Source organism: Molothrus ater, chromosome 16 (genome assembly GCF_012460135.2).
Source record: "Molothrus ater isolate BHLD 08-10-18 breed brown headed cowbird chromosome 16, BPBGC_Mater_1.1, whole genome shotgun sequence".
Taxonomy (NCBI): domain Eukaryota; kingdom Metazoa; phylum Chordata; class Aves; order Passeriformes; family Icteridae; genus Molothrus; species Molothrus ater.
This window is the reverse complement of record NC_050493.2, coordinates 3,744,512-3,769,027: the sequence shown is the minus strand read 5'-3', so window position 1 is coordinate 3,769,027 and position 24,516 is coordinate 3,744,512. Positions and strand designations below refer to the sequence as shown.

Sequence of the window (24,516 nt, the reverse complement as noted above, 5' to 3'; positions counted from 1 at the left end):
TTAGGGTTATCTTGAGTACCCAAATCTCACAGTGTAACATGATCCCTTTCTCTTTTTGATGGACAACTCTGCTGGGTCGCTATGTGCTTTGGGAACCACAAGTTTGCTGATCTCATATAAAGTATAAGGACAACAATGTGTTTTCTCACATCAGCAAGAATTATAAAAGGGGATGATAAGAAATTATAAAAAGGGATGATAAAGAAATCCAGTGCAGCTATTTTGCTAACAAGAAATTAACCTGAAATGTGTATACATGACAATAAATATTCTAGAATGAAAAGATATCTTATTCCTGTTAATAAAGATGTATTTAAAATCCTCATAGACCTTGATACTAAGGTAGACAGACACAAAAATTCTCTTGAAAATTAACAAAATTAGTCGCTCTTGCCCTTGTAAATTCCTTGGTTAATCCCAGTATAAATCTTTACATTTTGCAGTGATGCCTGTGATTTATAGATCCCAAGTTATATTGTGACTGTATTCTCCAAAGCCTCTACTGCAGTGCTTTGAATCTACACTTCAGAATAGTCAACATTGGTGATCAGGGCAGAGCTGACTTCAGTAGCAAGAAATTAAAAGTAGTCTATAGAGTCATGTGGCCTTTCAAGCCTGCACTGACAGTCTCACCTTAGCATTTGCTCGTGGCTAAACTCCCATAAATAAACTCTTTATACTAATGGGTTTGTACAAACAGTCAGGGAGTATATCCTGCAACACGGGAGATTTTAAGATCTCCCATAAGCAGCAGAAAGAAACCAAATCATGGGAGACTAACTGCAAGATCTGACCTGCCCAAAAGTGCAGAGCTTATCAGCAGAATGTATAAAATCCCTGCATGACTCTCCCTCCCTGGCATGGAATAACCCCACGTCCCTGTCTCCGCCTGTCAGTGTAAGGCACTGACCTTTCGCGTCGTGCTGCGGCTCGCAGGCTGCTGCCACCCAGGGCTTCCTCCAGCTAATAGCTTACAAGTCTTTGGGCACTGATGTCAGCGAGAGCAGGCTGCAGAGAAATGCCAAAGCATGCAGGAAATGGTTGTAGGGAATGGCAGGGAAATGAAGCGCTGGCCGCACGGAGCTGTGAGGAATCAGGCAGGCAGAGGTGTGTTTATGGAAACAAGTGCTGATGAAGTTGAATTGAATTGCTTCTCAAAAGCAAGTCACTGCGGTGTCTCCAATCAATTTCTGCTTTATTACATGCCACACATTTTAATCAGAATCAATAATCTTCATGATAAACAATTAAACAATTATTCCTCACTCTATAGAGTTTCTCTATTGAAATCGATGGAGTGCGGAGATGCGGTGACGGGAAAGGAGATCTGTAATGAAACAGCTGGGGGCTGGCATGCTTACACCTGCATTGCCATTCCCTGCTCATCCCAGAGGTGTGAGGGTAATTACTCTGGAGAGATCTCCCTCAGCATGGCTGGTCTGACTTTGCAGGTTCAAGGTTAGTGGGTATGAAGGGAAGAGTTGGGGAGCTCTGGAAGGGACCTGCAGCAGGTGCTCCAGCCCCAGCTCTGTGCTGGTTCCAGGCTGGGGTTTGGAAGCAGCAGCATCAGGAGCTGCTGATGCCTCCTGGTTCCTTGCCTGGTGCAGGAATTCAGCATCAGCTGTGTGTGCTTGGACTCTGCCACACAACAGCCTGTTCCAGCCCACCTCTTCTCTTGCCTCAGCAGGGGGAAGAGGACCCTGCATAGCATAGAAAGAACAGAGTTCCTGGTACCAAGGAGTAAGAACAGGTTAAAAAGGGAGCTGCTTTACACACAGATGCTGTCAAAAGAGCAATTGTAGCCACAAGCACAGCTGAGTTTCATTAAAGATTGCCTTGCTTTGCTTGGCTGCCAGCCCTGATGATTCTTCTTTAACCTGCCAGGTCAAGACCCCCCCCCAAGTTTGAGGTCTGCTGTGAGGAAGGTTTATATCCTGCAGTGATCTTTGATGCGGGGAGATAAGAATCAGTTTTACTGCTCCTCCTTGCAGTAGAAGGTTAAGGAACGGGATGGTTGTATACTTCACGTGGCAAATCCAAAAATTCAATGCCCTTTGGCTTTACCACTGTGAAAATCTGACCAGGCTGCCTCATTTTATGTTGTTTTGAATTTCCTCTCAAAGCAGCTAAATTATGGTTTGATTGCAGAGCGACCAGCACCTCCCAGGCAGGTGATGACCCCCCAGGCTGACGTGTCCTCCCGGAGCCTGGTGCTGACCTGGGTTCCTGGCAGTGATGGATCATCTCCAATCCGATATTTCACGGTCCAAGTGCGGGAGCTGCCACACGGGGACTGGCAAACCTACTCCTCCTCCATCAGCCACGAGGCCACATCCTGCCTTATTGAAAGGTACCACGTGATCCCAGGCTAGCACAGAAATTCCCACACTTTCCCACTAGTTAGGAAACCAAAACAAGCATCACTCAGCTGCATGTTCTTTTTGGGGGAGAGAGGTTAAGTGAGGCCACTGCTCCCATTTTAGAGGTGGTGTTATGAACAGCAGTTGAGAGATTTGCTGAAGGTCATGCAATAAATCTAATTAAAGTTGGACTGCAGTGCATCTTTTTGAAGCCTTTCCTGGAAGCTCAACACTACAGATAACACTACTCAGGCTAAATCATATGTAGCTACACAGTGCTCTGTAAAATACAACTAGTTAAAAATCCTTTCAGTAGTGACTGATGTTAAAATCCACTCAGAATGCTGCATTGCAATTATCTCTATATAAGCTTTTCCAGATGAAATGAGAACCATTTTTATCTGTATTTTCCATACTGAAGTTTATAGATAGCATCAGAATGTTTAAACTTTGTTATTCAGGCTTCATTATATCCTCTGCAATACTGGTGTAATTAAAGTCCTTGTAACATCAGCAGAAGTAATTGAATGTCTACGAGCAGGTACTTGTTTTGCTGTCCATTTCCTCTGTTGACGAGCCAGTACAAATCAGATTATTTCTAAAAGGCTGTGAGCTTTAGGTTTTAGAATCAGGTATTCCGAGCATTCAGATAGAGATTTTTTGGGTCTGTTATTAAAAGCATTATTAAAAGCTGTGGTATATGGCAGCTCACTGGTTTTGTGCCAGGATCTTTCCAGTTAAAACCTGCAAAAACAAGAAAACCATCTGTGTCACTTGTACTTGACATTGGCATGACTGAAAACAAAAGATCAAAAAGGATGATTCACATTAATCAAGTTGCTGTAGGTAAGTAATTCTGTCCTGACAGGGTGGCACTGCTAAAAGAGATTTCCTCTCTCCCTTGCTAGAAGCACTTTCCTGTGGAAGTCCAGAAGAGTCATGGATGTGAGAGTGCTGCCCATCAGAATGCATTATCCTTGATGTTTAATCATTCCTTACAAATAACCTGGGTTTGTAGTCAGTGTTCCATCTGCCAGTGAATGGTTAGACACTACCAATTAATTAGTGAAATCCCCTGTAAGTTACAGCTCTGCATTTCAAACCTCTGCCTGTGACTCCAAAGGCAGCCTCCCCTTCACCTCCCCTGCCAAGCCAAGACAGAATCATCTTTGCAAGGTTATGTCAGCTGGAAATCACTCTTTGCATATCTTAAAGCACCACATAGATAAAAGAGCTGCAGGGAACCTGTTGTCGCCGTCTTTATTAAATAATCCAAGTAATGGCATTAATTTGGGATTCAGCAGGAGCAAAACGCACTGATCAAGTGGTGTGGTGTAGGGGATTAGTCAGGAGCTGGCACTCTGAATTCCAGAGCTTGCTGGGCCCTGGCTGACCCTGGGCACGTCTCTGCCTCCTCCCCACCTGTCCTGCCCATCCATGCTCGGAGGATGGGCTGACCCAGATGGCTTTGGAGGATATCTCAGGAAAGCACCTTGGAAGCCAGGCTCTGCACAGCCATGCAGAACTCAGATAGCAAGCCTCAGTTGTGGGCTGCTCCATGAGCTGCAGCCTCAGGTCTGTGTTCTGGTGGTCTCATTTATTCAGCAATAAATGAGTGTGTCTGGGAACTCAGGGCAGGGCTCATCTGGGAAGGTGCTGATGGCAGAGGGGTGGGAGACGGGGGAGACTGCAGAGAAGAGGTGATGGGGAGAGGAGACAAACTGCTCAGTGACTCTGGTGGGCAGGGTCTCTGTGGAGGCAAGCTGTGATGAGGGAGGGAGATTTCATCCCCTTTTCAGCCTTGTCTTCCCCATTCCACAGCTTGAACCCATTCACCTCCTACAAGCTGCGAGTGAAGGCCACCAACGACATCGGGGACAGCGACTTCAGCGCGGAGACCGAGGCGGTCACGACCCTGCAGGATGGTAAGGGAGGAGGAGGAGGAGACACACTGGGGGCTCCCCAGGGCTCCTGGAGCCGCTGCAGGGTGTTCTCCATGGAGGCTGGAGTGCAAACCAACAGGCAAAGCAGTTTTGTCCACAGGAAGTTGACACAGGTAGCAGTGAGATATGGCTGAATTAACATGCAGCCTTCAAGTGTCCTGCTGTGCCCTCTGATAATGAATCATACTTTCAGGAGTCTCAAAATGAATTTAAACTTCGTTTGATTGGCTTCCAAACTCTGCACTAACCATTATCTTTGCAGAAATTGAATAATTTACAAGAGAGCATTAAAAATAAATGTAGAGCCCTGCATACATTTGAAGAAGTTTCTTCAATTGTTTTCCCCTCACAATCCACGTCAGTCTGCAGAATGGCAAAATTGCTGAGGTATAAGTAAGAAAGAGTATGAAGCTCCTGGAAACATGAGCATTTAATCCTGCAGATCAGGACTAATAAACTGTGAATGACATTGACAAGGCTTTTATTTTTAGCCTTAGAGATCAGCTTCTAATTCCTTGATTGTATAAAGTCGATGCCTGAATGCAGAAGTAGCTCTGATGTCTTGAATGGAGAAAGGAACTCTGCAAAATAGGAAAAAGCATCAGTATGTGCTTTTACCCTGGGAAATTGGCTAATCTAGGCTATATACATGGATAAACATATATATGTGGGTGCTATGAGGTGGGGGTCAATCTCTTCTCCCAAATAAGAAGTGGTAGGACATAAGGAAATGGCCTGGTTGCACCAGGGGAAGTTTAGATTGAATATCAGGGAAAATTCCTTCACTGTAAGGTTCCTCAAGCACTGGCAAAGGCTGCCTGGGGCAGTGGTGGAGTCCCCATCCCTGGAGGTATTTTAAAGGCAGGTACATGTAGCACTTGGGGACATGAGTTAGCAGTGGGCTTGGAAGTGCTGACTTAATGGTTGGACTTGATGATTTTAGAGGTCTTTCCCAACCTAAACCATTCTATGGTTATATATATGTATTTATATATATGGTGTTAGGAATTATTTCCTACAGAGCAAGGAGTGATGAGTTAGAAATGACACTGACATATAAAAATAGGAAGCCATTCTTCCAGGGAATGTGATCTTGAAATCAGAAGACTAGAGAGAGGACAGAGCTCAGGGATGTGGGATGTTAAACAGGAACCCTTTTAGTACCTAACCAATGTGCTAAGCAGCCCCTTAAAGGCATCCTGACTCTCCACCTTCCTGCACAGCAGCAGCAGGGTCAGTGCAGGCTGTAACAGGTGCTAATGAGCCAGCACTGACTCACTGGTTTGGAATTTAAAATTTCATTTTAAGTTCTCTTTGAATTTAGCTACAGTGGATCCAGAGTTGTGCTTGGCCTCCTCACAATACAGCTGGGAAAAATCTGTGAAAGCTTCTCACCTCCTCAACAAACTGAGCATTTATTCTGCTGAGCAGCCTCGGTGCTGCCACTTGAGCATTGCACTGTGGAGGGCTGTGAGCTCCTGATAAGCCTTTGCTTGGTGTCTTTGAGCTGCTGTGGAGTGTCTGGGAGAGCCACAGGCCATGGGCACAGGAAAGGGTTAACTTGTGGTAAATCAAGCTGTCCTGACTAAAATAATGTGTGGCTATGTGACACACACTCCTGAATTCAAGGCAGGCTTGCCCCAAAGGTAGCAAAAAATCTCCTGAATTTTTCAGGGTGCACTTTTCTCACCCTTTGGAGCCAGCAAAACAGCTGGTTTAACTTTCTCACAGATGGGCATCTGGTGGTCTGTGAGCAGCTGGCTGCTGCAGCTTCCTCCAGGTTTATGCCCAGAACTCTTCTTTCTCTGCTCAAGCTGCCAAGGCCCCAAGTAGAGCAAGGGTTGCAAGAGGAGAGCCTGGCTTCTCCCTGGGCTCCAACATCCTCATCCACCATGCTGCTTTTGGGACCACCATGAAGCAGCTGGGCTAGATTTCATTCAGCAGTGAAGAAAAAGAACTCGATGAATGAAACAAAAGCTGTCCCTTTTCACTCTCTTGCTGTAACTGCTTTTGTTTTCTTTTTCTCTAGTTCCAGATGAACCACCCAGTTCTGTGTTAGTAACTCCCCACACGACTTCCTCTGTCCTCGTGCAGTGGCAGGTAGGTAAATGAAAAATTCTGATGTTCCTGTGAGCAATTTTTTGGTTGCTTTGACTGGTTGAATTTAAGGGTACATTGCCAGGGACATTTTCTTGAGCTGGAAGTATTGTACTAACATTGAAGGACTGCAGCTACTTCCTTATTTGCCTGATCTAGCATAAATTTTAGCAATGAATGGAGATTCCTGTCAGTTGCTTTCACTTTGTGCCCCACTGGGACACTGGTAAAGGAGTGCCTGTAGCCATGTCCAAGATTGTTTCTTGTCAGATTCTCCTGCCCTTTCATTGCTCTCCATGGTGGTGCATCTTTACACAGAAAACACTCCACAGAGATGGTGTTGGTAAGATCAGGTAATCAAAAGCTCACGTTGTGCACAGCCTCCTCCTGCTGCTGGAATGATCAGAAGCCTGAGATCAGTGCCTGAGATCCCATTCATACCTCTGAGGAGCTCCACATGCCCTCTTGACTCTTTGAGAGGGAAACATTGAGTTTCTTCAGAGAAAAGAAAGGAAGTTTGAGCTCTCTGCAGTCTCTCCGGGTTGGATGGGGAAGTATTTGTGTCAAGTCTGCATTTTATATTGTCATTTCCTCTGCCTTCCTTTATCTCTCAGTCCTGGCCTTCTGGGAGATGCAGGAACATTTTGTGATCCAGTGCCTGAGGTTTCTTTTTGCAGAGAGGGCATTAATAGAGGGACCCCAGCGGGGCACTGCACATTATCCATAACCCATCCTGGAGAGCCTCTGCCCACCCTGCTCCCCAGACAATGTCCCACAAACATCATAAGGATGACTTTGGACAGATTGCATTATAGTGAAAAATGTACATATGCATTTACAGTACAGATGGGACTGCTTGCATTTTTGGAAGAAAAATATATGGATGAGGGTGTGTTTATTGGTGTGCAGCAGCACTTGAAAATCTGCCTGGCCCCAGCTCACACAGGAGAATCCTGAGCAGCAGCACTGCTTACAGCATGTTAAGCAAATAGGAGACATGTTGAGCAGTTTTACCAGAGGAATTACGGAGAGATGCAAATCTACCTTCCCACCTACAACAAGAGCCCCCAGCAAAGGGGAAAAAAGAGCAGAAAGAGAGGACAAAGAGGATGTGAGGCACGATGGACCACAGAAATACACGTTCCCCCAGCTGACTGATTGCTGGTGTGTAGTTAATGTGAAATAGGTGGTTGTTTAGGTAATTGGATGCTTTTCATTTCATGAAAGTGAAATGGGGTTGTTGTGCCAGAGCCATCTCAAGGGAGTTGTGGGCGATTATATGTCATTACCACATGTATATTAATAGGTCCTGGTAATTCAACCGTACTATATTTTTCAAATAAACAAAAATCTTGAAGTCCCACAATAGCCTCCAATTAAGAGGAAGTTTCACAGCAGTGTCTAAGAAATAATGTAAACTGAAAACAGCAGTCAAGCTAAATGGGAGAGTGGATTTCCAAGCAAAGCTAAATTTTTAACTTTGAGCTGTGTTAATAATTCACAAAACAAATTCTTGATGCACTATCTGGGCTTTCAGCTGCTTGGTCCAATCAGTCCATTATTTTTAAATTTAAAGGAGGAAGAAAATAAGTAATTTCCAGTGAGGTCTGTTGTATCAATAATGCAGGGTTATTTCAAATGTTCTGGAGGATGTTACACTTAACATCAGGATCATGTACTGTTCTGCTTCTACCTTAGAGATAACAATTACTCAAACTTACATTTCAGTCTTTATTTATTTATTTCTCTTTAGAAACAGCACAAAGATGTTTCTCTTACTTCTGTACAACATTATGGGCTGCCACTCATAACCATTTTACCTATTTCAGCAGATCCCCCAGGCCCTTCAACAAAATCCTAAATAATCCATTACATCAGAAGCAGAGTTTTGTCCACAGAAGACAGATAGGAAGGGGAAGACCTGACCTTTTAGCAGAGTACCCTTTCCAGGAAAAAATCATCATTTCCATGGCAAAAAGAGAGACAGTTTGCAAGCTACTTATTTTCTGAGCTTTCCTGTCCTAAATCTCAAGGAAGGAAAGAATGGAGAATCATATGATAGCATATGAAAGCAATGTTTTCTTTTTATATATTGTTTTATATGAAAACAATAACATCAGTGTTGGGTCACAATGAGAAATTAAGCTTTACTTGTAAGGCAGTTACATGGCAGAGCAGGGAGTCACAGTCTCCTCCTCAGCTTCAGCAGGGTTTTCCTTTTTGATTTCTGCAGGATATTCCACTTCAACTTTTTTTTCCTCCTAAATTAAAAAAAAAAAAAGTTTATTAGTAATTAAAATAGGAAAAGTCTTAATTAATAGGAAAAATTAAAATAGGTAGGCAAGGACACTGCTGTGCTGTGGAGCCCTTCTCTGCAAGGGCACCATCAGGGCTAAAGTAACTTCAGTGTAACACAGGAAACAGAAAGTCAAAAGATTGGAAAATAAAAAAGACAATATCAGGAGAGAGATACTGATGATTTCCAGTAACCCCATCTCATCTCCTTGCCCAGGAGAGTGTTTCAGCTGGTCCATGAGCAGTAACATCACAGGGCAGCCCTAGAGGAACCTGGCACTTTATTTGGTCTATTTTCTTAGTCCCTTGGCCAAGGGGCTCTCAGCCTGAGACTAGGAAAGGCTGTTGTACGAGAGCTTGATTTATTTGCCTTGTAAAATGCAGTCGTAGAGGGAATATGATTGCCCTTTCTAAAATACATCACAGGAGTAAACACCCCACAGGGAGAAGAACAATTTAACCCAAAAGGCAATGTTAGCACAGGAACAAATGGTTAGGAACTGGCTATGAATTATTTAGATTAGAAATTAAATGAATGTTTCTAACCGCCCGAGCGGTGAGGCTGGGAACAGCTTCCATCAGGAACACTGGGAGGCTGAAGAATCAGCTCCATTTCTGGTTGGTTGTTCTGGTTCTGGTTTCTGGAGGTTGTTCTGTCTGTGAAAGAAGCTTTCAGCAGATGGGGTTCTGCATCCCAGCCCTGATGATCCTTGAGGGTCCCTCACAATCCTGTATCCACAGCATCGTTCTCTACTCAGATCCCAAATAACAGTGAAAGGTGGTCAGAGCTTTGCCAGAGGATGGAGCACAGTGATGAGCATGAAATGATGAATAAGAGATCTCCACCCAGGCAGAGCAAGTGAAATATTGGGAGGGTTTGGGTTGCTTTCAGCAGGCTCTGTGCAGGACAGCTGCAAAAGAGGGCAGCTTCCTCCTGGAGCAGGTGTAGTTTCCTTATACTCTGGTTCATGTCATTTTCTATTTTTGGTTTCCATAAACTGCAGTCTTTCTACTTAATTCCTTCAGCCCTCGCCCAAAGCAAGGTCCTTGGCACTGAGACAGGACAGTTCTCTCCCTCCTCTTGCCATTGTAATGGAGTAATGGAAAATTCATGTCATTTCTAGAAGCAGAATAACCAAAGATCTTCCTCATTTCTGTCAAGATGTCCTTACTTTCTTCATTAAAGTTACATGAGGCGTTACCTTCTATTGTGACAGTGTTTCACACCAGCAGTTAATTTTTACACAATGCTTTTCCTTAGTAAAGTTCTCAAGGCTGGTAGGGATTTTTTTTTTGGATTAAAGGCAAGATTATCATTAAAACCCTTTTAATTTATACTTTCAGCCCCTTAAATTTCAGTTAAAGAATCTTTAGAAGATAAATGGCTCAAGGCATCTCTTCTCTGCAGTTCTTATCCTGCATTAGACTCAGGAAAGTAATTTTTTTCCAAAACATGAGGAATCCCTTTGTCTCTACCTAAGCAAGCCACCCAGATACAAATCTCCTTTCCAGTGTGCCAGCTGTGTATCTGTAGCTGAAGGAGGGGCTGCTGGAGAAGCCTTGCTGAGATGTTTTGTCTTTGAGCATCTCCCAGTATGATGCTGAAAGAAAAATCTCATATTTGCACCATCCCATGGCTGTATGTGCCAAACTGCCCTGAGCTGTTATGGAGGAGCCCTTGGTTCTCCTCTGTGCCCACACCAGAGCCCATCACACTGTAGCTTCTCTCTAAATGCCTGTATGAGGTTGTCATTAGACCTAGTTTTGTCTTCCTAATCCAAGCCAGAGCAATTTTTATTATTCCTTTTTATTTTCCTTTTTATTTGATCATCAGTCTTTCAGTAAAATAATGCCAAATGAAGACTGTCCTGTGATCAGTCCCAAGGAAAAGGAAGAAATTCTGTCGGTGACAAAATAATTTCTTTCCTTTTGGAAGCAGTGAGACACTGGCTGTTGCAGTGTTGGTGGAAGGCAACCTGCATTTCTAGGGAGTGCTCATTTATACTTTTCATCCCACCCAGGTTCCTGTGGGCCAAAAAAGGAAAGGAGCTTGCTTTATTGTGTGGATTTTTCAGTCAAGAACCTTTTGCAAAGGCCACAGCTGAGCAAAATCCTCAAAGTTGCCTTTAATTGTGCTTTTCAAACCACACAACCTCCAACCCAGTGCGTTATAAATGTCTGTTTTCAGCAGAGCACAGAGCTATTGTGATTCCAAAGTTTACCTGAGAACCTCGGGTCCCTCCCTTGAAAATTTCCTCCCAGGTGTGTCAGTCCCCTCTCCTTTCCCCTCCCAGCACTGTCTGTCAATCCTGGCATTCCAGAAGGGCATTGAGTGATTGGCAGATCCAAAGGATGCCCTCTGCCCCTGGGGGGCATTGGGCCATCCAGGTGTCCTTTGTCCCTTTGTCCCTCCCCTCCTGTCCCTGCTTGGTGCTCCCTGCCCCTTCCCTGCCCCTCTCCCCGGGGTTAAAGGAGCAGCAGCCACGGGCTCAGGGAGTTCTGTGGGAGCTGGTGCTGCATTCAGAGGCCTGAGGGCCAGAATAAAGCTCTGGATCCAAACCCTCCATCAGAACCGACTCCTTTCCTTCACCATGGCCTGAAAGCTTCTCCACAGAGGGAAACCCTGAGGAGCAGCCCCTGTTATGGGGGGAAGCTCCATCCCAGCACCACCAGTGCTCCTGCAGGCCTGGACTTGTCTGCAGTGCCAGCTACAGCACCCAGCCAGCCAAAAGTGTCTCTGGGGTGAAACACCACACACCCAGCAGCCAAAAGTGTCTGTGGGGTGAAACACCACACACCCAGCAGCCAAAAGTGTCTGTGGGGTGAAACACCACACACCCAGCAGCCAAAAGTGTCTGTGGGGTGAAACACCACACACCCAGCAGCCAAAAGTGTCTCTGGGGTGAAACACCACACACCCAGCAGCCAAAGGGTGTCTGTGGGGTGAAACACCACACACCAGCCGGCCTAAAGTGTCTGTGGGGTGAAACACCACACACCCAGGCAGCCAAGGGTGTCTGTGGGGTGAAACACCACAGTGCCGCTATTTGGTCAAGCAGCAAGGCCAGCCAAGCTCAGGCACGTCCCAAACAGCTATGTTGGTAATAATTCCAATACAGAGCCGCTGCCCCTGGTGCTGGATTGTGTTGCCATGCCCATCCTAACCAGCCTGTTCTTCCCGTGGGTGTTTTGCAGCCCCCCAAGATGGAGAGTGTGAACGGGCTCCTGCTGGGATATCGCATCTACTACCGCGAGCTGGACTACGACACCGGAGCTGGGACAGAATCCAAAACCATCCAGAACCCCTCAGCCCTGAGAGCAGAGCTCACACGTAAGCCTGTGCTTTGAACCTTAAAATATCCCACAATGGTAATCTGTCATTACACCAGGCACTGCACACCCCCCTCTTGCCCCATGGAAATAAAATGTAAGTCTAAGAGAGCTGGGAATAATTCAGGTTTTACACAATCAGCCTGAAGATGCTGAAAAATGCGAGTGACTTGAGTGTGATCAGCATTGTAATGGTCTGTGCTGATCTCTGCCAGCATTCTGGAATTGATGGTCTGTCCCCCACATACCCTCTGATTTTCTGCTTCCCCTACCTCCACTTCATAATTATCCTGCTACACTTTGTTCTGCCTTCAAACAAGAGACACTTCATTTTCCTCAGCTGGCAACTTTTTCCTTTCTTGCTGGTTTTTTTCAATAGTTTTTATAATCGACGTTTTGTTTTTCTTTTTACAGTATGAGGAAAACAGCTGAGGAGAATTTTAAAAAAGAATTTTTATAATTTCAAAGTGCTTGTCCACATTTTAGAAGAAAATAGGAAAGATGAGCAAGAATTGTTAGGTGCCTGCTTTCCATTTTAGTCACTGGGATTTATGGCTCACATGGAAAGAAGGTGGAGGGGAGAGGAATAATAGAAAAAAAATGAAAAGGCTTTTTAGATAAAGGCTAGAAAGGAAATCAGAGGGAAGAATAGGAAGAATAAGATGATGTGAGGCAGACATGTGAACACTCAGTAGCCTGAAAAATAAGGTCCAGCAATGAGATGTGCTCATGTAGGGACCAGCTTTTGTCCTCTTCGATGTCACTGGAATATTCAGAATAAGATAATACTCCAAGAGCAGCAGAATAGGGTTCAGTGAGACTATTTTAATATCTTATATCATCTGCCATGCTTTCCTGAACCCATAGAACTGACTTCCACAAAAGCAAGAGTGAATTTTAATGTGGGTGTGGATAAGTAGGTGCATTAAATATAAAGTAAGCCCCTAACTCTGACCTTACTTATGTGGTCAGAGCTAATGAGACTTCTCAGACTGAGCAGCTTGAACCAGGACAGAGATGTAAAGCTCTCATAGGTGTAGGAATGCAGAAGGGTTTTTCTCAGACAAAAACTGAATGACTGACAGTGTACATTATGAAATCATGAATTTGGATGTTCTCACAAGATGGGGAGCCTGTGAAACCAACCAGTTTTGTCTTTTCCCTCTTCTTGTCTGGCCCTGCAGCTATGTTCCTAATTACTGTAGAGGAGAAAAAACAAGCTGTACCTCTCCAGGGAGTCAAGAGACAGAGAGAGCAAGAGGTGGAGACAAATGTATTTTAAGATAAATTTCCCTCTTTCTCCTCATAATTCTCGCCTTAGAACACCTCTGTTCCTCACTGACCCACAGTTTTGCACAGCTTAGCATATTATTACAATTCACTCACAGCAGGAATCTTGAAATCTTTCAGTGAAATCAATTTCAGGGAAATCAAATTCACGCTTAAAGAAACAGGTCCTGCCCTGATGTAAGTGTTCACTTTGTGGTCCAGCTTCCAGCTCAGCACTCTGCAGCCATTGAGTTTTTGAATTTTGCATCTCGAGAAATCAGCATGTAATGCACCACTGAGAGCTTTCGCCCCTAGAAATCATTTCATTTTTACTCATTTGTTCTATTTAATCTAAAAGCCAGAACATCTTTGTGTTGTGTGTTTGTGAGCTCTCTGTTTGAGGAGGAAATGAAACAGCCCCATGTGGGCGAGATGCTCTTGATGTGTTACAAGAGTGATGTGATTTTATTGCCCTTCAAGGTATATTCCTAAAGCTTAAACTGTGTATGGGTGTGCTGCCTCATTTGCCTCTGTCTCTGCTGTACATCATTTGCAATAACTATTTCCTTGCACTGTAACAAGCTTTCTGCTTTGCTTACCCTGAATAGCCCAAAGCAGCTTCAAGACAGTGAACAGCAGCTCTGCATTAACGACGTATGAATTAACACGTAAGTGCACATTGCCTTCAGTTGAGACTCTTTGTAATGGTTCAAAATATACCATGGGCAAACTCCTGTGGCTCTCCTCCACAGAAATCAACACAGATTAATGACTCTGGCTTTCTCCAGTTTCTTTTTCTTTAAGCCTTTGCTTCCCCTACACACAGAGACATCGATGATGCAAGTAGGTAGCTGTTGTAAAAATGTGGCTGCTGGGAAGGTAAAGCATTAGTGACTGTAACAACCCAGCATTGCTGATGCTAAATGAATTTTGATTCACTTGCTATATATCCTGCAGTCCATCTGAGTTTAGCTGTATCACATCATTAGTCCTACGATCCAAGTATTGCAATGCTCGGGCATTCCATGGAGTACAAGGCCAATTTAGAAAGGGCCCAATGAATTTATGTGCATCTCCAGAGGTGTTTTCAATTGGAAATGAATAAAATAACATTCGACAGAGTTAAAAGGCAAGTTGCTTTGTGGTGCTGATGGTTCACTAGATAGGTTTTGCCCAAGGCTTTTGAGTCACAGATTGTGATGGACTAAAAAAAAGAAAAAATGAAGCCTGATCCCCACTGAAAGTTGCATGCATGAACTCTCGTGTTCCATTTTCTTCCTCATCCAGTTAACACTAAAATCTCCCTTATGGCTTCTCATGGCAGAAAAAACAGTTTCCCTGTGCAAGCTGCCCAGTACTATACGTGTGTATCTTGCTATTGTTTGTTTATGAACTCAGCACCGTTATTTCTGATTTGCTTGCTCCATCTTTTGCAGTCCATCCAAATTTAGTGACATGACATTTAAAAAATTGGGGATATATTAGGTATAATTTACAGTATGCCAGAGACTGGGGAATGATGCTGAAGTCACAGTCAGATATTGGAGCACAACACTTTTGAAGAGTTCTGGGACACTGAAATTAGACAAACTTGCCTAATTAGACTTTTTGAACCATACCAAACCAATGGCACACTGTCAGCCCTGTGTTAAGGGGACTCTGATTCATAGATAGCAGGGACAATTATTGGCAAAGGGAGAAATTTGGACCTCTGGCCATGCGTGTCTTAATTCAATGCTCATTTAAATAGGGCAATTTCTATTATTGATTGCTCTCTTACTCTAATTTCCCTGTTAAGTATTGTAGATGATAAATTTATCTGTTAGGATTGATTCTTTCATCCTGAAAATGCAAAATCTGAAACTACTCAGGCGCTGCCTCCCTCAATGACGTTGATGTAGTTCTGCTCCACCCTCGTTGCATCTGTTAATTACCCACAAACAATTGGGGTTTTCAGATTTTTTCACGCTTCTCTCACTCTCCCACCTCACCTGTCAGAGTAGTTTCTCTGTGTCAGCAAAGAAATTTGTTGCCTGGTGGCCAAATGGAGTCCAGCCTTTAAATTCTCCTTCCTGGTTGTGATTGATGGTTGGGCTGTGGTCACATTGAGGAGAAGATCCCTGTGGAGGACCTGGAATGGGACTCCAGATTCTCCACTGCAGCTCTCCCTCTGCAGCTGCTTCAGCTGTTCTAGAGCAGTGCAGTTGCCAAATGCCCCCCCCAAAGGAGCATTTCAGGGATTAGGCAAATGCTAGGCAGGCTCTTCCCTACCAGTGCAGATCAAAATGAGACCTTATGGTGACATTCAAAGCCAAATCCTGCCATTTTCTGGGCTTAAGAATGACCTAGAGATGTTCCTCTGCTTAGTTATCCATAAGGAATAGAGAGAAATCATTATGCCTCTTACTGGAGTGACACTGTGAGGAAATTCTGGAAAATCCTGCCATTTCATCATAAATATCTTTCAAAATGATGCAAATACCGTTGTGATGTGTGAATTCAGAAAGGCTTGAAGTAGACATTGCACTATTGTACTGTTCTATTGCCACTGCTCTATTCTGAGAGAAAAGTCTGGAGATAAAAAGGTGTTGAAGTCTAAAAGATAGCTGTAATACAGTATAAATCATAATATATAATATTAATATGTAATATTTTACTTTTTCAGAATTGAAGAAATACAAGAGATATGAAGTACTAATGACAGCATATAATATCATTGGTGAGAGCCCTACCAGCACACCAGTGGAAGTGTTTGTGGGTGAAGCAGGTAGGTGAAAAGAAAATCAGTTGATTTCTTTTTCCAGATAGTGTTCAATAATTGTCCAGGAAAGGCATTATTTGAAAAATTCCCCAGTCATTATTGCTGACAGTTTTTTGTTGCCCACTCTCCTGGAATAGGCACTGGCAGTTTCTTGCCATTGGAAAACCAGTTGGTCTGCAGGAAGGAGGGAAGAAAGGACATTTGAAAGAAAGAAAAGAAAATATTTTTGGAGTTGCAGGAGGATGACTTTTTCATACCAAATAAGCTTGAGGGAAAAATTGACTTGAGTTAAAAAAGTGAAAAGTGGAGCACAGGAAAGTCACAAGGGAAAAACAAACAAAACTACAAAACAAGGGAGACTCAGCAAGATGATCCTTTTATTTTATAACTCTCTGTGTAGAGGCATTGCCTGGCACCACACCTGGCTGTGTTTTTGTGTTCTTGAAGCAAGGAGATACGTGTTTGGTTTAGTGCTGGTTTTGGAAGCAGGGCTTGGGTGCTCCCAGGAGTGTGCAGCCTGTCCCTGCATCCAGCCCCGCTCAGTGGCACTGTTCAGGCCTTTGCTTATCTGGACCTGGTGCCTGAGTCCTTTTTGATCATTTTAAAATTATCAAAAAAGGTCCTTCCCCCCACTGGAAGGCTGGAGGTGGAAATCAGGACAGAAGAGTTGAGCAGACGCTTCTGTGAATGCCCTGAGGAGCAGGTGCTTTGTGGGAGCCCAGATAACCCCCGGCCAGTCTGTCCCCCCAGAAACTCCAGCTGGGAAGGCCAGCCCTGGAATGGTTGCTGCCCCCCTGCCAGCAGGGCTGTGGTTATGGTGATCCCAGCTGGAGGGAGGCAGGCTCTGAAATCCTCATTAGTTCTGCTCTCCATTTCTGCAGCAGCAGCAGCGTTTGAAGCTCACAACAAGGGGAGGCAGCTCGACCCTCCCATTGCTTGGCCCAGCACAGGAGCTGATTGCACTTTGTTCTGTGTCTCGGGGCTGTGGGATGGAGGAGCTATCAAAGCCAGCACTAATTCATTTCATTATTACTCATTAAACATTCTATTGCTCAAAACTAAGCAAAGCACATTTTTTAAGAACTCTACTGCGCATTTTTTTAAACACTGCTTAACCTTTTCTTTTCAAATATGGTGCAACATTCGCCATCTTTCTTTGAGAACATCATCAATTAATCAGAGCAGTGTTGTCCTGGAGAGACAGCTGGCAATATTTACATTTTTTTCTAGTTTGCTTCTGCTCCAACTTACTTCTGCAACTGCAGCAAAGAAAGTCCCAGGTGGAGCCAACTGTATCTGGCTTCAAAATACATTTTTGTTTCCGAGCTAAGTATCTCCCAGCTGCAAATGGAGCCAGCACATGCACTTATATACATGTACACAGCATGAGAAATCAGCTGGGGAAAACAAGGAAATGCTGTTATATTGTGTCTTTTAATCCCACAGTCCAGATCTTGCTATCATAACTCAAGGAACAAGGCAATGGAAGGAGACAGACTTGGGAGGACACTGAGATAATTACAGGACCCCTGAGTGTCTGAAGGAAGGGGGGCTGGAATTAGATGAGCTTTGAGATCCCTTCCATCTCAAACCATTCCATGATTCTGTGCTATCCAGCAGGCCTCCTTTCCCAGGCAGGACTGCTGTGTCTGAAGTTGCAGTGTGTGACTTGGCTGTTGTGTTAGAGTTCCTGGATTTACCTCTGGAAAGGGACAATCCAGGTTCACACAGCAGAGATGATGAATGTAGGATCTTCCTGCTGATTTTCACTCTTGTTGTGTGAAGTTATTACACTTTGTTATATAACTGCCTCTTCCACCTCCAGAACTGGCTGTGATTTACACTGTGAGTAAAGTGATTGGAGATGGTATTGCAATTTAAGTTTTAAATTGATTTGTGACACCTTTGAGTTAAAGTGTGCTGTGGAAATACAAGGTTTTTGCTGTTATTGTTTGCTCAATGTTCTTACCCACGGTAAAGGCAGTTAAGCAGCAAGCTGGAAAAAAAATGAGTCTGCTCAGCTCCAGCAATGAGGCATCCAGGTTAAAAACAGAGAAAAGCTTCCCAATAAACAAGTGCTGACACAGGCACAGCACTGGGCACAGAGTGAGTGAAGGTGGCAGGTGCCTGGGCTGAAGCTCTCAGGTAGCTCTTGTGTGAGTGCTGTTAAATGGGGCTTGGTTCTGCCCTAAGCATGGCAGTAACTCTAGGAGAGGGGAGAATATTCCTCTCTGGCTCGTAAAAAGGGATAAAATGTGCCTTTGGGGAAATGTGCTGGGTTTAGGCCAGCTCAGTCAAAGCACCCATTTCTGTTGGGTGTTCATGTTGCTGTTGTTCGTGCTGTTCATCTTCTACAGAGTGGTGCAGAAGGAGGAGTGTCTGTTATTCTTTCCTTCCCTCTTGTGCTCTCCCCTGTTAGATTTGAAAATTTCCCTATGATCAGACCTGCATTTTTACAGTAAAAGTTCCAGTAGGTAATGGAACAACCTGAAAAGCTTGGGGGAAAATAAGCTACTAAAACCAACCTTCCTCAAGTTTTGCCAATTAAATGAGCAAATATACCCAAATGGGGAGTTTCTCTCCAGCCCTGGAGTGCTCTTGAGCCGTGCTGCAGCCCACTGCCCCCTTGGGCAGCCTGAGCAGGTCCTCCCTGCCTCTGACTGGTGGGCAGGGGGAAATTCTGGGGGAGAACAATGGGCCAGCCATGAGTAAAACGCCTCTGTAGCCCAGCTTGCATGGTGAAGAGGAAAGCTGGATGCCAGTGGTTTGGATCTTTTGAGGGGTTTTTGGTGGTGGGTTTTTTATTTTATCCTACAGGTAGAGGAAATGCTTTCCCTTTTTTGGGTAGCCCATAAGATCAAAGGCTTCCTTTTGAGTTCTGCCTGGATATTGGCAAAACTGACTGGTGTGGAGAGCAGTTCTTTCCCAAGATGGGAGAGTGGGCTGGGAGTCCTTGAGCTCAGCACAGCTGGGAAGGATGTGCTGCCTGTTCAGCCTGAGCAGAGCCCGTGTCCTTCCCCCACCTGCCTCAAGCATCTGCATCCCTCTCCTCCGAGGCCCAGAAGATCCTCTAACTCTGCCTTTTTAGAGCTGGCTGCAGCTCTGCCCTGCTCATTAGAGAACCATGTGCATCTCCTGACAAATGACAGAAAAATTGAAAGCCACCACTTGCAGAAATTAGGAAGGGAGTCGCAGCCCCGCTGGCAAGCCCCCTTTTCGCCTTGTTAATTCATTTAACAGTTCAGCTGTCAGGGATGCTGGCTCTGATTGGGGAGGCAGTGAGTGTTCAGCAGAGGCTGGCTACTGATATTCATCCCAGCCCCAAACGCAGCTGCTACCAGAGGTGCTGTTCTGCTCCACTGAAATTAAGACTCTGTTAGAGCAGCCACTATATCAAGAGCATTATTCTACCAGGTTGCTGTCACCACCTGATTGTGTGGGGGGCTCTGGAGTTCGGGAGACTCCACTACCTGCATTTTAATTAAACAGAAATCACAGGTTTGGGCCAGGCGTGCTTCACCTAATTTGGGAAGGTGAATAAAGTAAAATGTGGCAATACAAATCCTGCGCTAACGAGCCTGCAGCCTTCAGTGCTTCTCCCATATACTGCGAAGCTGTTTTGGATGAAAAGTAATGAAATTCATCATTTCTTCCAGCAGCTGTTGCTGGAGTAGAGTGAATGTGTGCAGAGAGGGGGTGGCAGAAGGGGTGAAGTGCTTCGAAAGACATCAGCCTTTAAACAGGTTGTAAATCCATTTGTGTGAAGAGGGGAGTGATGTGTGTCATTATAGCTGATGGTGACATTGGTGACCTTCAGAACTCACAAGAACTGATGAGGCCGGGTTGTTGTTGTTGTTCTTTTTAATGATGATCTCTGAGAGCTGGTTCTGTAATGGGAAAGGCAAGGAGTAAAAAGAGCTGGGAGACAAATCCCTTTGTTTGGTAGTCCTCCATTGAAATGCCACTTTAGTTGTGCCATCATCTTTCAGAGAACATTACCTGGCTCTCTCATTTTCTTCCAAGTGGAACTGTAGCTTGGAAAAGAGCAGGAATGGAACAGAGTGATGTCTGCTTCTTACCTCTGTCTTCAAAAGCTGAATCCACCTCTTAGTGCAAAGCTAGCAGACACCAAACCAAATTTCTTCCTGTTATGTGCAATTATTCTCATCTGCCCTCCTGCCTGCAGCTCCACAGGTGTTTCTGGACCTCACAAATTTTATTTAATTCACCCGTAGCTGACACGGGAAGATCTGCTCTGCCAGTAATGTCAGGGGAAGCACTTGGAGCTGCCTGGCCATCTCCAGCATTTTGCTGGCCAGAAACAGAAACCATCTGGAAAGCTCTAAGACTGAAAATAGTGAAATAGGTTTGGGACAGAAAAGGCTACACTGAGAGAGCAAGCCACGATAAGGACAAAGAAGCTGCGCAAAGAAGCAAAGACTTGGCTCCCCTTTAGAAACTGCTTCCAGCAGAGAGCTCTTGACACTTCTTACCTGGTTATCTGTGCTGGGGCAACATCCCTTTGTGCTGAAGGCAAGGAAGGTTGGCAGGACAAGGCTCCTTTGCCCTTGGGTGCTTTAATCTCTTCCTTCAGGCCTCGCGCTTTTATTTGTGCACTCCAGATTCCCCCAGTGGTGTGACCCCTGTCCCTTTCCTGGAGAAGGGGGTCCCTCAGCGCTGCCTGGGCCCCCCTTTTCTCTTACAGCACAGCAGCTTTATCTCCTCCCCTGCCCCAAAGAGCAGAGGAGGTGCTGTGTGGAGCCCCCTGTGCCTCCTGGGTCTCAGGCTGGCAGAGGAATGACAGGATCGCAGCGCACGGGGCTGGCAGCCTGCGCCCTGCGCGGCCCCTGGCTGCGCTCTCCTATCTCGGCGGCACACGTGGGCTGGCTGCGCCTCTGCAGATAGCAGCACACTGCTGCTGGCACAGCTGCAAGAGCTGGGTGGGCACTGCCATCCCGGATGCCACTGGAGAAGGGAAGAGAAGGATTATCGTGGCCATTTCACATTGCAGTAGTCTAAAACCTGTCAGCCTTGGGGACGGTATCCTCCCTCGATAAACAAAAGGGGAGGGAGGGAAGTATTGGGGAATGGAATGGTAAATGAATTCTTGGTTTCACATGCTCAAACTTTAAACAAAGGGCAACTTTGATGCTTTAAAAGCAACAAGCATTTGAAATAAAAGGGTGTTTGCCTTTTAATTTCTGACACCTCTGGGCAGAAAGCGGCTACTTTTGGGGCATGGCAGGGTGTTTGAAACTGGTTGCCTTTCCCCCTCATCTTTAAATGTAAAGAACCTTCAGAGCTGTTCCAATGTGATGCCCAGTTCTGGATGAGCTTTGCGCTGTCATTCTGGGAATGCCTTGCTCCAGGAGTGACACTGGGTTGCCATCCTGTCCCAGGGCCTTTGTCTCCAAGGAAGGAGAAGGTCTCCTGTCAGCTTGGAGTTAAAGATGCAAGCCACGTTCTCCAACAATGTGCTAAAAGACAGAGTAAAGTCAGAGCAGAGCAAGAAAGGCAAACTGTAGGAAGATGAAAGGAAAAAAAGGAGTGGTGAGACATTTCCTGGTTGGTCTGGGAAAGTAACCTCTTGCCAGTTTCTCTTGGAATTCAATTCACCTGTATCCCAACAGCATCCCATTTCTGAGAGCAGGATTGGCCACTGGGCACATCCCATCAGTGTTTCTTGGTGGATTTTAAACTTCTCCAGGTTCACTCCATGTACAAGGGCTTGTCTGCAGCAAGTCCAATTTGGATTTGTTGATCCCCTCAATGCAGCTCCACTGGAGGCAGCAGGAGTGTTGATAGCATGTAGCTGTGGGATCTAATCCTGCAGGGCTGTGACAGGACAGTAGAAAATAACAAAGTGTGCCCACATCAGAGCATTAGTCACTGCTTGTGTGCTGCTGGTATTGCTACAATGCTGGGGAGTTACGGAAATGAATTTTCTCTGTAAGGCTTGGCTCTCTTTCCTACCCAAACTGGCCATTTTTAAGGGTAATTTTATATTCTTAATCTGTTTACAGATGATGTGAAGGTTTTGCTAATTAGACTTCCAGATTTGGTAGTTTAGCTCAGTAGCTGCTCTTACAATGGCAAGACAGAAAGTAACCGTGCCAGTGTGAGTCTGTGGAAGTGTCCTTAATGTCAACATGTCAAAAAGACATCCCTGCAGCTCTCTGGAGACTGAAATCTAATGTCAAGGCAGAAGGAAGCAAAGTCTGGGAGTCGTAGTGCTGTCAAAGCAAGTTATTCTACCATATAGGAGAAGGAATTTTAAGTGAATGCACTGGAAAGCAGTGTCCAGATTGAGACATAGATTTGATGGGCTTATTTGACATCTTTAATTCTCCATTGACAGTCCAAAGCTCCCTAAAATGATTTGCAATGTTTTCATGCTGCAAGTAAAAGCCGAACGCGCGCCTCATTAACAGCTCATTAAGTTGTTAATATTGGTCATCAGCAGCCTTTGGTACAGCACAATGCTTTATGCAGTGCGGCAGCTCCTGCTTAGCTCGGGTCTAATTGCCTCTTTTTATCACGTCTCAATGTAGGAAAGATGCTTCTGTCCTAGCAAAAATATCCGCGGTGTTTGATGCGCTGGTCCCTGGCTGTGGCAGGGCCGGGAGGAGCTGGGCAGCGTTTTGCTCTGATGATGAACTCACAACCCCAAGCATTTGATGCTGATCTTTTTGGTGCCGACTGTAGGCCGAGACGGGCAGGCCCCCGTGCCCGAATTCATCATGAACTCGCGGCTGTGGGAGGGCAAGGACAGATGAGCTGCTGTGCTGCAGAGCTGCACGGGCTGGGAGAGCCAGGGAGGGACATCCCTGCGCGGAGCTCAGCGAGGAGAAACCTGATCGTGTACGCGGAGCTCTGCTCAACTCACAGCACAGCTTACTCCATTAAAAGCAGAGGATTTAACCTTCCTTTCAAAAAACATAAGCAATCGGTAGTAAAGTCAAATGAAGCAGAATTTGCCCTGGTAAAGAGGTGGGGAAGCCCCTGGCTGATAACTCCTATTCCAGCAGACACAGGCTGGAGTTGGAGTGCTTTTGACTAAAGGGTTACATTTGCAGCCAAATTCCTATTTTGCCTAATTGTGCAGTCCTGCTCTGCTTGTTTGCAGTCGTCCTGGGATATGTGAGCAAAATTTGTGCTGTAAGTATTTTCATATGGGTCTCAACTCCCGTGGCTTTGCCTCCTCTGTACAGCTTTGCTGTGAAGCCAGCTGTGGAGAAACACAGTTGGTTTTCTTCTCTGACATCTGTTTGCTGTATCCATCGTCAATCACAGAACTGGAGGCTTTTCAGGTTGCTTGTTGTAGACTGAAAACAAAAAAGTTGCCGTTTTTTCTTAAAAAAGTATTAATTAGTAATAGTCTAAAATATCTTGGCTGCAGCAGTCCAGGCACTGAGAAGGAATGGGGGTGTGAAACTGCAGCAATGATCTTAGGGATGAAAAAGAAAGAAAGAAAGAAAGAAAAGAAAGAAAAGAAAGAAAAGAAAGAAAAGAAAGAAAAGAAAGAAAGAAAAGAAAGAAAAGAAAGAAAAGAAAGAAAAGAAAGAAAGAAAAGAAAGAAAAGAAAGAAAAGAAAGAAAAGAAAGAAAGAAAGAAAGAAAGAAAGAAAGAAAGAAAGAAAGAAAGAAAGAAAGAAAGAAAGAAAGAAAGAAAGAAAGAAAGAAAGAAAGAAAGAAAGAAAGAAAGAAAGAAAGAAAGAAAGAAAGAAAGAAAGAAAGAAAGAAAGAAAGAAAGAACTCTCACTGAGAGTCAAGAAAATTTAAATTTAATCTCTCTCTCCCCAGGAGCACAAGAACACAGTCTTCTGTGGGCTCCCTGGGGTTCCCTGACCATTGCAATCTGTAAATCCTAAATTAATTCCTCGTGGGGGTCAGCTACCCAAACTGGCATTAAAGCCACAATGAAAGGTTATTCCAGGGGCAGATCTCACCTGTGCCCTTTGACTTTTTTCTGATATAGCTTTTGACATTTGGTAGATGGCAAACCCAGGGGAGGTTATTTGATATGCTCTCTTGGCTGCAGTGAAGCAGAAGGATTAGACTTTAGTAGGTGCTGCCATTGCTGTTAGTGGATGTGAAGCGGGTGCTTTTGTCAGGTGCCATGAACTTGTGGTATTATGATATTCAAATGTGGCATTAACAAATTATAATAAGTGGAACATGATTACAAATAGAGGAAGAGGAATTTTGGGTCCTGGAGAGTGTGGGGAAATAATCTGAAATTGGTAATTTTGCTTCTCTAATGAGTAGACTTGTAAGAGAGCAGAGGGCAGTGCTTTCCCCTCCTGTACTGCTCCCAGTGCACATGAGAGAGGATCAGCAGCTCCTCACCATCCCTTGAACAACCTTCAGCACCTCCTGGGGGTGAATCCTGCGCTCATCAGAGCTGGCACTGCTCTCCTTGCACAACTGTTTCTGCTCTTCAATGGAGAGAACCCCCAAGT

At 44.8% G+C, this 24,516-nt stretch overlaps 1 protein-coding gene across 1 annotated transcript in view; it reads left to right on the top strand.

Moving 5' to 3' along the window:
• Positions 1-24,516, top strand: part of SDK1 (sidekick cell adhesion molecule 1) — a 382,295-nt gene that overhangs the window by 322,550 nt on the left and 35,229 nt on the right. The window contains 6 exon segments of the mRNA XM_036392619.2: positions 2,149-2,350; positions 4,182-4,285; positions 6,333-6,403; positions 11,891-12,026; positions 13,903-13,962; positions 15,960-16,061. Coding sequence (XP_036248512.1) covers positions 2,149-2,350; positions 4,182-4,285; positions 6,333-6,403; positions 11,891-12,026; positions 13,903-13,962; positions 15,960-16,061 — 675 coding nt within the window.